Below are 14,133 nucleotides of genomic sequence, written 5' to 3' on the forward strand. Positions count from 1 at the left end.
ACACCAAACAGAAACTGCATTTACATTATACCAAACAGATGTATATTGCTATTTCTGATTTTATTACTCAAGAATTCTGAGATGACTGCTCCCTTTTTACTGCATGACTTATGAGGTGGCTCCTCTACAAATGAGTGATTGCTGTGCTTGCTGTCTTTATGTCTGTTTCTTTATAAATAACTTATAATCCATAATGACATATTTTTTAAAGTGCCTGAGTTGCCCAAAAGACCTCTGCCAGAAGAAAAAGTACCTGCTCTTAAAAGAGAAGCTCCACCAGCTAAAGGTACATCATCCATCAGATAAATTTGAAAACACAGCCTTCTCCACTAGTCTCTGAATCCCCAAATCCAGTATTTTGCCTATTTTGATTTGACTTCTGGACTCTTAGCTTTCTTTCACTGTACTGTTAAACATAGATTACTAAAAAAAAATTATTTATTTAAAAAACAAAAATCAAACAAATTACTTCCTTGAGACAAAGGGAATTAAATTAGTACCTTAATTTAATTTTTGCCATCACAACTTAAGTGATATTTTAAAGCTAATGGTTAAAACTCTAGTTTCCTGCAGAATCCTAAAAACCTAGAACTCTTTTTAACCTAATGTGCTGGAGTGTGTGCTATCTTAATAGGTATTGTCTGTATCAGGCTTTATGAAACATAAATATCATGACTAGCAATTGTCAGTAAGTGCTAGAGAAGTTACTACACTAGTCCAGAGTTCTGTAATTTTCCGTTCATAGCACTAGATTTGCCAGGAATTTGTTTTATGCTAACTTTTATAGTTATTTCTCATATGAATTGTCAGAATGAAATCAGTGGGAAAAGGTGGATCAGTTTGCTTGTTTGTTTTTACAGAAAAGCTTGGAGTTATTTGATAGGAAATTGCAACCTTACCCTATTCCCAGCTGCCATTAATTACAGCTGATAGCACATGAAACCTAATTGTTAAGGCTTATCCCTATTCAAAATTTATCCAACAACAGCAGTGATTTTCTTTCACTTAATACTGAAACTGGCTGCATTGATCCAAGCAAAACAGTCCAGATAGGTGGCTTCTTTTCTACAACATGTATTTATGTATTTAAGAAACATTTTTGTGTTTTGCTAAGTTTTCTGGCTGTTTGCATTGTTTGCTTTTTGTTTAACTTCTATCTTTACATTATACTCATACTGCAAACGTTCTTAAAAAAACTACCAATGTCTTTAAAGTGCCAGCAATGCCAAAGAAACCTGTTCCAAAAGAGAAAGTACCACCTGCTGCTCCTAAAAAGGAAACGCCTCCACCTGCTAAAGGTATACTTCTTCTTCATTGTCCTTGTGAAACATAAACTCTAATGTCAATCTTTTGTCCTCATTGTTTGTTGAGAAACATGTGCATGTTTTATGTCCTCATGGTGGGTCTTTTTTCATTTGTTTGTCATTGAGTCTTTTTTGCCTGTTGGTTTCAAGTCATTTGTTGAAAACATGTTAGTTACTTAAAAATGTGTGTTCTGTCCTTAATTTGCACATGGAAAAAGGTTCAGAAAGAAATAATATCTTTATTTCTTCTGGAAAGAAAGAAGAAAAAGTAATCTTTCAAGAATGTATTTTTTAATATATTATTCTTCTCTCTAATCTTCAAAATTAACATAAATGTTCTTTCAGGAAGGATTTAATTCTTTGATGTTTCAAAAATCTTCCTTGCTAGACTTGCTCTTCTTCTTTTTAACTTCTTTCAAGTAGCTTTGAAAGCCCTAAAAGTAAATTATATCTTAAAGGGCCAGATGATTTCAAAAGACCTGTCCCTGCAGAAAAGAAACCTACACGTACACCTGAAATAGAAGTTCCACCAATGAAAGGTAAAGGAGCCTTTGATATGAGATTTTATGGAAAGGAAATATTTGTGCCATTTTTTCCCAGCTAACATCACTAAAACTTGTCATGTTTTTTACACCACTGCAATCTCTAAGTGGAGATTGAAATCTCAGTGATAAATCCCAGACTCTGGGGCGAACATTTCAAATATGTGCTAGACAGTAAATCACTGAATTATGAATGAAAACATGCTGAGGAGGTACTGCTGCTTGCAACACCAGTATGTAAAGCTTCAGTGCTTTTCTATTTATAATAGAGTTGTGAATTTAATTTAAATTGGGGTTTTGATAACAATACACAGGTCGTGATATTGGTGAAGAAGTAACAGGGCAAGAGCCAGTAAGTTAAAGCTATTAAAGCTGTTACACCAACCAGAAGTAAGAGCATGACAATGCAGTAAGGAAAGCAAATGGCTCTCTCTTTGAGAGCTGAAACCATAAATTTCTTCACATAGTTCATTGTTCCAGGATGGCAGTTCTAGAACTGTATCATACTTTATTCTTAAAAAGTTTCCAAGACCTAAAAACAACTTAGTTTTCTGGGTTTATTTCTGTTTGGGATATTAAAAGTTAAAAATTACTTTGAAGTTTCTAAAAAAAGCTAATATCTTTGAAGTTGCTGAGTTTCCTAAGAGAGCTGTCCTTGAAGAGAAAGTACCCACCATTATCCCTAGAGAAGAGGAGCCTCCTTTTTATGAAGGTACATCAATGACTCATCTACCAAATAGAGAATTGAAGAGAATATATCAAGTCATGCTCTATATTATTCTGTAAAATATGAGCTAATTTTAATTCATTTTTAAAACTATTTAAAGGAAGCTTATATCAATATCTTTCAGACCATCTATGTCCACAAATTTAGATATAATTCAGCATTTAAAAAATTTTAGATTTAAAATCTTACACTAAATGTAAAAATGGAGTTTACCATTTAAAAAATGCTATACTTTTTTCCTCGAATAGTGTGAAAAAGATACATAAAGAAAAGAAAAGCTAAGTTTCTGATTCAGGAAGCACTTGAGTCACACTGGAGCAAAGAAATGAACTGAAGTAGACAGTGGTTTAAGAGCCATCCTGAGCAACACCTAATTTTTGAGTTGCAATGGAGATAGTCAACTCCAAATGAAGACATATGAAATTCAGTTACAAATTCTGTCTAATAGACAGAACTAAGAAACTAGAAAATGAAAAATTAAAATACTTCTGTAAACATATATTTTACTAATTGGGAATGGTAACTTTCAGCAGTAGTAAGTCAATGATCAGGCTGAAAGATATTTAAATAACTTATGCTCAAACAGCTCTTTGTCCATATGCATTTCTGCATGCTTTTATTTTGTCTTTCTACTCCTGTCTTGTAACTAATATTAAAATATGTAAAACAAACTAATATCTTTAAAGAACCTGAAGGTTATGGAGAAGTTCCAGCAGAAGAAAAGATGCCTTTTATTACTCCTAGTGAACCAGAAGCTCCAGCAGCTAAAGGTAAACCAACTCTTCAAGCAATCTATAAAGCAACACATTCCTACAAATTATTCTTCTTCTTCATTCCATCTGTGTGCTAATCTGTTATTTAATGTTTTCATTCTAAAGTTTCTTTAGATGCTATGTGTCTGTTGCTTCTTTGCTACTTACACTTTGTGTATTATAATGTGCTTAAAAAAATTTAATATCTTTGAAGTATCTGCAGTGACAAAGAAAACTGTCCCACTTAAGAAAGTACCTGCTGCTGTACCTACAGAAGAAGCTCCTCCAGCTAAAGGTACATTACCTCCAAATTAACCCTCTCTAACCTCTTATGAAAGTGAGATACCAAGTCAGAAACCCAGCTTGCTTGTTCTCCTTAAACAACACAACTAGATGCTAGAGACACTTTACAGTTGGTTTCTATTTTTTTCCTATAAGTAGTTGCTTAAACAGATTGATACATTCTGCAACAATTTAAAATTTAGGAGGACTAAATTAGACAGAAATTTAGTGAGCAGGAGAGTCAGGGATTAGTCTTATATTTTTTGACTTCATGTCTCATGCTCTATTTCTCAAAATACTTTCTCTGACAATATATTGGGAAAAAATCTAAAAGGTTGTGACAGAAGATTATTTGCAAAAGAATTCTTTGTAGTCATATCGAGGGCTTAAATAAATTCAAGATTAAGGTACGACTTTAAATCAGGACAAAATAGAAAGCCACAAAATTTTTAATAGAAACATAATTTTGTTACATGATTCCAGAATTGAATAGCTCTATGCATGTTGGAACCCTAAAAATTACCTAATTGAACTGTATTTTTGCCTTGCTTTTATGGGTAATTTTTAAATTTCTAAAAAGAAAACTCTTTTTAGTGCCAGAAGTCCTTAAAAACACACATACACATGCACTCAAAACCATCCCACCAACAAACAAACAAAACCAGGAAAAACAAACAAAAACCCAAATATAAAAAACTCCTGCTATCTTTTCAGAGAAGAGCATATTCAGAACCATAAATACCAGCAGTTAGAAAAATAACAGACTCCAGAAGGTGAAGTTGTTAAGTTTTATTCACATCTCAAAACCACATATTTTTCCTTTTGTTCTAGTAGATTTAATTTTTTTTACAAAATTGTATTACTTATTTCATAATGCAAATTTCTAAAATAAGCCAATATTTTTAAGTTCCTGAAGTACGAAAGAAAGCTGCCCACAAAGAAAAAATACCTCCTCCTGTACCTAAAGAAGAACCTGCACACTTTACAGGTATAAGAAATTTTAAGTTTGATTTGAAGAATAAAAACATGTTTTCGTATATAAATTATTTTGAGAGTATTCTGTTTATCATGAACTTAACAGCTTTGGTTGTTTGCAACAGTAAAAAGTAATTTAAAAAATTATTGCCTGTAGTTGTTCTTAAAATTAAGTGCTGCTTGAGATCAGCACAAAAGAGAAAAACATAAAGAAAAAGTGAGAGAACTGAGATAGACAGGGCCTATTTCTGCACTCAGGGCAATAGCTCAGTTTAGGACACATCACACATTTTTCTTCTGACAAACTGCAGAGACCAGGTCAGTGATGAGTTTTTCATCCCTTATTTGAAAGCATCCTAATTTTGCACATTGATGTAAAATAAACCTGTATGTCTTCAGAGGAGCTTGAATATTTGATTATATTTGTTATTTATCTAACATGCTTTCTGAAGATACTCTAAGTTAATTTAAGTGTTTAAACTAATATCTTTCAAGTACATGAAGTTTATGAGGAGATTCACATAGAAGAAGAAATTTCTACTGTTCATAGGAAAAAGGAGGCTCCACCATCTAGAGGTATATGACTTCTTCATCACCTCTTCCTACAATTTGCTAAGTCTTGAACTCCAGGAAAATTAAATTATTTGTTTGTGGTTTAGTCCTTGTTCAGCGTAATTCATATTTGTATTCATTCTTTCAGTACCTTGCTTATATGAAAAATTTGAGATTTTTCATGACGTGTCTTTCTCTGATTAAATTGAACAAATATCTTTAAAGTGCCTGCAGCCATTAGGAAAGCTGTTCCAGAAGAAAAAGTACCTATTGCTGTGCCTAAAAAACCAGAACCTACTCCTGTGCCTAAAAGACCGGAATCTCCACCATCTAAAGGTACTTTGAGAGCCTGGTAGAACTGAGGTCTTTCACTGATAAACATCTTTACTTTTTTCTGTTTCTTACATAGTTTCTGATTTAATAGTTCATGGTCCACATGTCCGATTTGTGGCGTTTATGTTGTATATGTCCCATTTTCTGTTTCTTAAGTTGTGTTTAAGTCATAAAATCAAAATCAGTAAATAGCTTTAAAGTGTCTGAATTGCCTAAAAAAAGTATTCCTGAAGACAAACTCTGCCTAAAAAGCCAGAAGCTGCCAAAGGTATAGGTCAGCAGATTCTTTCATTCTTTTTCTACAAGTTTCTTCTGTCCCTTTTACTGTTGCTGTCAAAGCATTTAAAATTAGTTGAGTTGATCTATTTATTCCACACAAGAATAACCCAGAAATTGTACCAGAAGCCAGTGAAAGGGACTAGAAATAAGGAAAGCTCCAGCCATGTTAACATGCAGTGAGATTACAGAACATTTTCACTTTATGGGTACAGCCTCTGAAATTTGATCATACACTAGCAAGTAGTACATCCTATCCCTCTGTTTCACATTGCTCATGTTAAACTTAGGGGTCAATTGATTTCATTTTGAATGGAAATGGAATTTGCACAGAAACCAGCTGCTACAATGCATTCAGGTGTTTTAAAAGCCTGTCTGAACCGGCAGTTTGAGTGGCATTAACAACTGTCAAGCAGCACAGCTTATCCCACCCTAGTCATTATCACATAGCACTGCCAGGCATAGAACTGTTATGTATGACATTTAAAAGGCATTTCATTGAAGTTCAACTTTTGCCATGACTTCTTTAGCTTGTTTTTATCTTTATGGGGAGCATAGCAAATGTAAACCTGCTTGACAACAGATCCCAAGCAAAGTCACTTCCAACTTACTCTTTGCCAGAGGGGTAGAACCATGAAGATTTCTCAGAAGTTGTAACTGTTGTCAAAGGATCCTTATCCATCTACTTGTTTGTCACATCCTTATATATCAATGTGTTTTGTCTTATGTCTCTGTACTAAATGTTTGATTTTTTGTAATTTTAAAAGCTACACTAATGTCTTTAAAGTGTACAAGGTATCTAAGAAAACAATAAATACTGTTATATCTAAAATACCAAGGGTAACACTACCTAAAGCTTATATGTCAATAATAGTGTCTTTCAGAGGAGGAGATTTTTCTCTTGAGCATTAGAGTTTATAGCAAAACTCATTTATCAAAATCCCATCAGTGTGTAATCATATACATTGCTTTTTGCATGACATCTCTCTTTTTATATCTTTTCTTCTGATATGCTTCTTGTGATCCTCTTTCTCCTTTACAATGTACATATTTTAAATGCTTTATTTTTAAAAAATGAATGCTGTTTTCTTTAAAGTGCCAGAGGTGCCCAAGAAAATTCCAGAAGAGAAAGTGCCCACTGCTGTCCCTAAAAAACCAGAGCCACCGCCAGCCAAAGGTATGTTGTGCTACAGAAAACTGAAATTTGGAAGAGGAAAAACACCTCTATCTTGATTGTGCACATTATTTATCTGATTGCTTGTTTGTGTTTTCCTGTTATTTTCTGTGCCTATATTGTTCTATATATGTTAGTGTGTTTGAAATTCTTCTCTTTTGAATCATAGTTGTAATCTGTACCAGAGTGTTAGAAATATTGAAGTAGAAATATTGAGCAGAAATGAGATTGACACTTGAGAACAAAAGCAGAAATCTTAAGAGAAGAGGAGAAAAGGTGGCCTCTGTGATGTGAAATAGTCCTGACTGACAATGAAAAACTAGCCCCAAAAGAGAGCATAGAATGAGTGATAGAGATGTCTAATATAGAAGAAAACTTGTGTGCAGAGATGGATTCAAAAAATTGGTATTGGTATCAAAAAATGGTATGATTGGTATCAAAAAATTGATACCAAAAGGCCATCACACATAGAAGAATGTGACAAGGAATACAAAATAGACAATGTCCGTCTCAGTCAAATAGAGATTTGGGAGATGTTTGAATAAAATGGAATAATAAGCCCCAGAAGATTCTGAGGTGTTTCCTGAGGCTTTACAGAGACATAAAATAAGACAATAAACAAATCAAATCAGACGTTTTATTAAGAACCTTGGCAATTTCTACTGAAAAGTTTTGAACATAACTGTAAAATTCTATATAATAACTGATAATAATCCGTTTCCTAAAGGGCCTGAAGGACCCAAGTAGATGTTGAACAAAAAAAATCAAAGTTGCTGTGCCCAAAACCTTAAAAGTTATACTAGCTAAAGATACCTGACGTTATGACAAAAGTACAGAATTTAAAAAAAAAAATTTCTTGTTTTAATAATATAGAAGACAGTATTCAAGACCTCTGTTACCATTTTCTTCTGTTGTCGAATTTTTTCAAGTGAGAAAATGTTTTGAGTGAAAAAAGTAGATCTTTGTAGTTGGTGTTTTCACTAAGAGTGATCTGCTGTTATGCTTTAGTGTTTATGAAGTTCTGACAGTATAAAGTCACTGCTATTTTTCGAGTGTCTGAGGTACCAAAGGAACTGGTCCCAGAAGAGGTTTAAGTTAAAGTATCAAAGACACCAGAACATCCAGTCATTAAAATTGTATGGAAGTAAAGAAAACCCCTTAATTTTCTGCAGTACCACTTTAACATAATGGTAATTTACTTTTACTATTGATGTCTTATAAAATTTTTTGTTTCAATTGTAGTTTTTGCATCTGTAACTCAGTGAGGCAGCAGAGAGAGTTTTCTCTAGGGAAAGGATAAGTTACATATTCACATCCAAAATCTCTCATACTTTTGAAGTGCCTGAGATTTACTTTTTCTTAATGTCTGAACACTGCAGACATACATAAATAAAATTAACTGCTTTTTTTAAAGTGCCTGAGGTGCCCAAGAAAGTGATTTCAGAAGAAAAAATACACATTGAAGTTCCTAAAAAACCAGAACCTCCACCAGCCAAAGGTATATGTTCAACAGTAATAAGACTGCACAAACATTTATCTGTTTCTCTAAGTATTATGTTTCTTACGTTTGTGTTAGTAGCTTTTTTGTATACTTTATATTATATAAGTGTTACAAACTGTGTTGTCTTCTTCCTTTGTGAATAACTCCTGGTGACAGTGGCTACTAATCGTGTGTGTAAAGCAATATGAAAAAAAAAAATCCAACAACCAATGATTTATAAGGGGTTTTTTCTGATAATGTTAGCTTTTTTTTTTTTTTTTTTGGAGCTATTATTGTCTTTTTAATTCCTATTCTTCAAATTCCTGAAACTAAAACAAACAAATATCTTTAAAGAACCCGAGGTGCCGAAGAAAGTTGTTCCAGAAAAGAAAATACCTGTGCAAAAAATACCAGAACCTGTGGTTTTCCCAGAACCAGAGGCCGCACCTGAAGAACCAGAACTCCCACCAAAGGAAGGTAAATCAAAACACTAATAAAATAACAAAAATAATGTTTTTCCTCTTTTCTTTAACATGTAATTATCCAAGCCTTCTGTTTCCTGAAATTCTAAATTCTGCTTGTTCTAGTTATCTACATATATATGTGAAATAGACACACATGGTTGTTTTTGAAAAAAACAAGTGGCAAATATTGGATGTCTGAAATGCCTGTATGTTATTCTTACTATTATTCTACTTCAGTTCTTCTTACTATTTTTGCATATTCTTGCTATTCTACCTGCTTTTGTTCAAGAAAACCACCACAGCTTATAACTTAAAAGTTATAATAGGAGAAGAAAACAAAGTATCCATTCTAGTAGCTAAGAGGAGAAGTTATCAATTTAATTGAAATGCCAGAAGTTCCACCAAGAAAATCTACATGCCATCACTGCTGTTTCTTGAAAGAACCTTCAGCTTATTGCCTGCAGTGCAATTAATATCTTTTGTCCTGTCCATTCTGTTGACAATTATCATGGCTTTTACTTATATCTTAAGTTATATTATTAGTGCATGTGTGTACTTCCATATGGGAGCGTGAGTTTTGTGAGGCAGAGTGTGTGTATGTACTCTTGAGAGATAAGCCAAATGTTCTATATTCATCTTTTAAAAGGCCAACATAGATGATTGATACCTGATATGTTTTTAATATTTCATCACAACTGTCTTTTTATGTTTTATGGTTGGCTTAATTTTGGTATGATTGTCCGTGCAGCTGTTAAATTTAGAACTAATATCTTTTATGTACATAAAGCAACCAAGACAACTTTGCCAGAAAAGAAAGTACGTGTTCCAGTTCCTCAAGAACCAAAGTCCATTGCAGGACACGCAAAACCAAAGCCTCAAGAGGTGGAACCACAAAAACCAGAAGTGGCTGGAGTGGCCCGAAAACTAAAGCCTGTAAAGGCAGTACAAAAACTAGAGCATGTTCTGACATCTGAACAGCCTGAGACTGTTTCGACACACCAAAAATCAGAATCTGTTGTAGCATCCCAAAAAACAGAGCATACTGTGTTGCCTGAGAAACCAGAGTTTGTTGTGGTACCTGAGGAACCCAAGCCTGATGTAGAGCCCCAAAAACTAAAATATGGTGTGATGCCCCCAAAACAGAAGCCCATTGTGGAATCCCAAAAACTAGCCCAGATTTTAGTTCTTGAGAAACAAGGATTTGTTGTAGTACCTGAGGAACTCAAGCATGATGTTGAACCCCAAAAACTAAAATATGGCGTGATGCCCCAAGAAGAGAAGCCCATTGTGGAATTCCAAAAAGTAGCACATGTGGAAGTGCTTGAAAAACAAGAGTTTGCTGTGGTACCTGAAGGACCCATGCCTCATGTAGAACCCCAAAAACTAAAATATGGCGTGATGCCCCCAAAACAGAAGCCTGTTGTAGAATCCCAAAAACCAAAGCGTGTTGTAGTGCCTGAGAAACCAGAGTCCATTGTGGTACCTGAGGAACCCAAGCCTGATGTAGAGCCCCAGAAACTAAAACATGGTGTGACGCCCCCAAAACAGAAGCTCATTGTGGAATCCCAAAAACTAGCGCATGTGGTAGCGCTTGAGGAGCCAGAGTTTGTTTTGGTACCTGAGGAACCCAAGCCTGATGTAGAACCCCAAAAACTAAAATATGGCGTGATGCCCCAAGAAGAGAAGCCCATTGTGGAATTCCAAAAGGTAGCACATGTGGAAGTGCTTGAAAAACAAGAGTTTGTTGTGGTACCTGAGGAACCCATGCCTCATGTAGAACCCCAAAAACTAAAATATGGCGTGATGCCCCCAAAAGAACAGAAGCCCATTGTGGAATTCCAAAAAGTAGCACATGTGGAAGTGCTTGAAAAACAAGAGTTTGTTGTGGTACCTGAAGAACCCATGCCTGATGTTCCACCCCAAAAACTAAAATATGGCGTGATGCCCCCAAAACAGAAGCCCATTGTGGAAACCCAAAAACTAGCCCAGGTTGTAGTGCTTGAGAAACAAGAATTTGTTTTGGTACCTGAGGAACCCAAGTCTGATGTTCCACCCCAAAAACTAAAATATGGTGTGAAGCCCCCAGAACAAAAGCCGGTTCTAGAATCCCAGAAACCAGAACCATTTATGGCCCCTGAGGAATATGAGCTCATAGTAGTGTCTGAGAAGTCAGAGACAGTTGAATCAACTCAAAAATCAAAGCGTGTTGTGGTGCCCCCCAAAACAAAACATTTTGTGCAGGCCCAAAAAACAGAGTTTGTGGCAGCTGAAGAAACAGACCTTGCTGGAGATTTCCAGAAGTCAAGGCCTACTGCAGTGTCCAGAAAATCAAAGCCTTTTGTGCCAGAACCTGTCATGGTGTCTGAGGAACCAGAAACTGTTTTAGAACCCCAAAAACCGGAGCCTTCTGCACCTCTTCGAAAACCAAAGCCTGAAGTGGCACCCAAAGAACCTGAGCTGGTTTTGGCACTGGAGGAACCACCACCAGCCAAGGTGGCCGAAAAGGAGCAGCATGTTGCTGCTAAAAAGCGAGCAGCTGCACTGCCTAAAGGTATCTCTTGTGCATAGGATCTCTTTTCCTTCCCTCGAGTATGTTGCTTCACTGCTCATTTTAAAGCTTAATATATGTAACTAATAGGTACTAATATCTTCAAAGGACGTGCAATGCCCAAAAAGCTGCCCCAGAAAAGAAAATTTTTCTAGCTGTTCGTGAAAAAAACAAAACCTACATCAGTCAAAGCTATGTGTTATCATGAATACATGACAATCACACCGAATCTTCTCTTGAGTAATATTTTAACCTCTTTTGTTCTGTCCGTTGTTTTTGATCTGTTTTAAATGATACTCACACTGAGTATGAGTGTGTGCTTAATTATTACTTCAAAACATGTCTGTTGTCCTCTGTGTTTCTGTCTTTGTATTTAATATTGAGATTTATTGCAATTCTAAAATGAAATGCACTAATATCTTTGAAGTGCCTGAGATGGCTGAGAGGACTGCTCCAGAGAAGAAAGTGCCCCCTGCTCTATCTAAAAAAACAGAAGCTTCACTTCCTAAAGGTACATGTCACCACTATTATCATCATAAGAAAGGACATTATTTGCTTTTTAGGGTTATTTTAAATTAATCTCAGTTTAAATTGATGTTTCACTGTATACTCTGATATCAAAAATGTAGGAGAAATGAGCCAAATATGAATTGCTGCACAGGGGTATGAAATGTTTTTCTCAACTTAAACCATCCAAACTTTTGTTATACTGGGTTTATGTCATATCAAGCAGATAATATCAATTCCTGTTTATCCTCCTACCAAAAAAATGCCAAAATCTTATAGACGCAAGAGAAAGAGTTTGTAAAGTTGTTCAGATTATTAGTAGGGATGGCTTCATTCATGGTTTAGTGGGACTAGGCGGTGTTATATGTACAGTTAGACTTGATGATTCTAAAATTTTTTTCCAACCTTGATGATTCTATTGGGAAAGACAAAATAGACACAAACTAAAGTTTTCAGCAGAGAAGTAGCAGTTTTAGTACACAGAGCAAAATAATCACAAATATCTCTATGTATCTGTATCACAGAGCAGAATATCTTCTTTAAACTGTTATTTCTAATTTGTCTGCATTCAGGTCATACATTAACATTTTCAACTATGGGATTTGCAAAGTTGCTACTTGTATAAATACCATGAAAGAGCTGTAAACTTACTGTCAGCATGTAAGACAGTGAGTCTTTAAAAAGGCATTTATAATTGAAATACAAAAAAAATTACTAAAGACACACTAAACTGAACAAACCACACAGTATTTTGTACTGCCTTGATGCAGTGATGCATCATTTAATTTCCTTTAGAACTCCCAAGCTCTGGCCAGAAAAAACATTCCCTCTGCCATCAGATTCTCTCCATCTGAAATACAAAGACATTCCTCAAATGAAGTACCATTGCAAAGTGATGTTATAATTTTTTTACAAATTGAAATTAATATAAGAGAAAACAGTAATAAGCAACATCTAGTTATTAGAATGAAAGCCAGGGGATGACAGAGAGAAAATATGAGAATTTAAAGAAGAGGGGGAAAATGCAGAGATAGAAAAAGAAAAGTGAAGTCTACCTGAAGGATAAAAATAGTAATAGAAAAGGGGCAAGTAAGAATATGACAATGACTGACCAGCACAGAACACAGTCATTTATGAAACATGACATTATGATTCCACAAATAAATCTCTGATCATCTGTTACTAAGATGCCAGACATATTTTCTACATTTCCACCCCGACCAAGAAACAAAGACCACACAGAGAGCTCCCATATCCTGTGGCATGTCTTGGACACCCTGGTCATTCCACGGGTTGGAAGCAAAGCAGAGCTGATGGCTGAATGTGACCACAGCACTTTCTCAAAGAGGACTCTGTGCATTTACTACTGGTTACTTTATTGTTACATAGCCATCTGCAGTGCCCACAAAACTAAAATACACTGATATCTTTGAAGTTCCCAAGGTGCCCAAGAAAGGTGCTCTGGAAGAGCCTACACCTGTAACTGTGCCCAAAGAGCCAGAACCAGCAGCCGTTCGAGGTACCTGTGGCTTTGTGCGTCAGTCCAAATGAGACTGTCCTTATTGTCTTACATGTTATTGCTGATGTCTCTTGTTCTGTTCATTCTGAAATTTCTGCCCTGTGGGGGTTTGTCTGTGTGAGCCAGTGAGGGAGAGAGGTTGATGCTGTGAGAGCACTTTGGTTCCGTTCATGAGTGCATCTCCAGTCTAATGTCACTGTGCATCCTCCCATTGTGTGTACAAAACTGACTGCCACTAATATCTTTGAAGCACCCGAGGTGCCCCGGAAGGCTGCTCGTGAGGAAAAACTATCTGTGCCCTCTGCCAAAGCACCAGAGCTTCCAGCACCCAGAGGTACCTGTCCTCACGGATAACCTAACACAGAATATTCTGAATCCTCTTCTGCTAAGCCTTGTCCTACCCTCTCCTGGCCTGTCTCTGTTCCCTGACTGCGCCTGTCAAGGCTGTGTGTGCTGGGACAGGGGTGCTGCTGCGTGGTGTGTGAGGGTCTGAGCTGGCTGCTGTGATGTTCTGTGTCTGTGTCCTTCTTGCCATGTCTTCTCAGCTATGTAAAATGAAATGTACTAATATCTTTGAAGTGCCTGAGATGCCTGAAGCTGAGGTCCTGGAAGAGGAGGAGGCGGTGGAAGCAGCAGAAGAGGTGGCAGCAGTTGCTGAGCCTGGAGAGCCAGAAGTCTCTCCAGCTGAAGGTATAGGG

General features: G+C 36.0%; 1 protein-coding gene across 1 annotated transcript in view; it reads left to right on the plus strand.

The window, feature by feature from the left end:
* The window catches only part of TTN (titin), a 238,152-nt gene that overhangs the window by 110,387 nt on the left and 113,632 nt on the right, over positions 1-14,133 (plus strand). Inside the window, exons 146-162 of the mRNA XM_059476507.1 lie at positions 212-286; positions 1,215-1,298; positions 1,763-1,843; positions 2,475-2,558; positions 3,260-3,343; positions 3,540-3,620; positions 4,515-4,595; positions 5,078-5,158; positions 5,360-5,470; positions 6,840-6,920; positions 8,332-8,415; positions 8,752-8,874; positions 9,610-11,412; positions 11,837-11,920; positions 13,352-13,435; positions 13,686-13,769; positions 14,015-14,125. Coding sequence (XP_059332490.1) covers positions 212-286; positions 1,215-1,298; positions 1,763-1,843; positions 2,475-2,558; positions 3,260-3,343; positions 3,540-3,620; positions 4,515-4,595; positions 5,078-5,158; positions 5,360-5,470; positions 6,840-6,920; positions 8,332-8,415; positions 8,752-8,874; positions 9,610-11,412; positions 11,837-11,920; positions 13,352-13,435; positions 13,686-13,769; positions 14,015-14,125 — 3,216 coding nt within the window. The remainder of the gene's footprint in view (positions 1-211; positions 287-1,214; positions 1,299-1,762; positions 1,844-2,474; positions 2,559-3,259; positions 3,344-3,539; positions 3,621-4,514; positions 4,596-5,077; positions 5,159-5,359; positions 5,471-6,839; positions 6,921-8,331; positions 8,416-8,751; positions 8,875-9,609; positions 11,413-11,836; positions 11,921-13,351; positions 13,436-13,685; positions 13,770-14,014; positions 14,126-14,133) is intronic.

Source organism: Ammospiza nelsoni, chromosome 7 (genome assembly GCF_027579445.1).
Source record: "Ammospiza nelsoni isolate bAmmNel1 chromosome 7, bAmmNel1.pri, whole genome shotgun sequence".
Lineage (NCBI taxonomy): Eukaryota > Metazoa > Chordata > Aves > Passeriformes > Passerellidae > Ammospiza > Ammospiza nelsoni.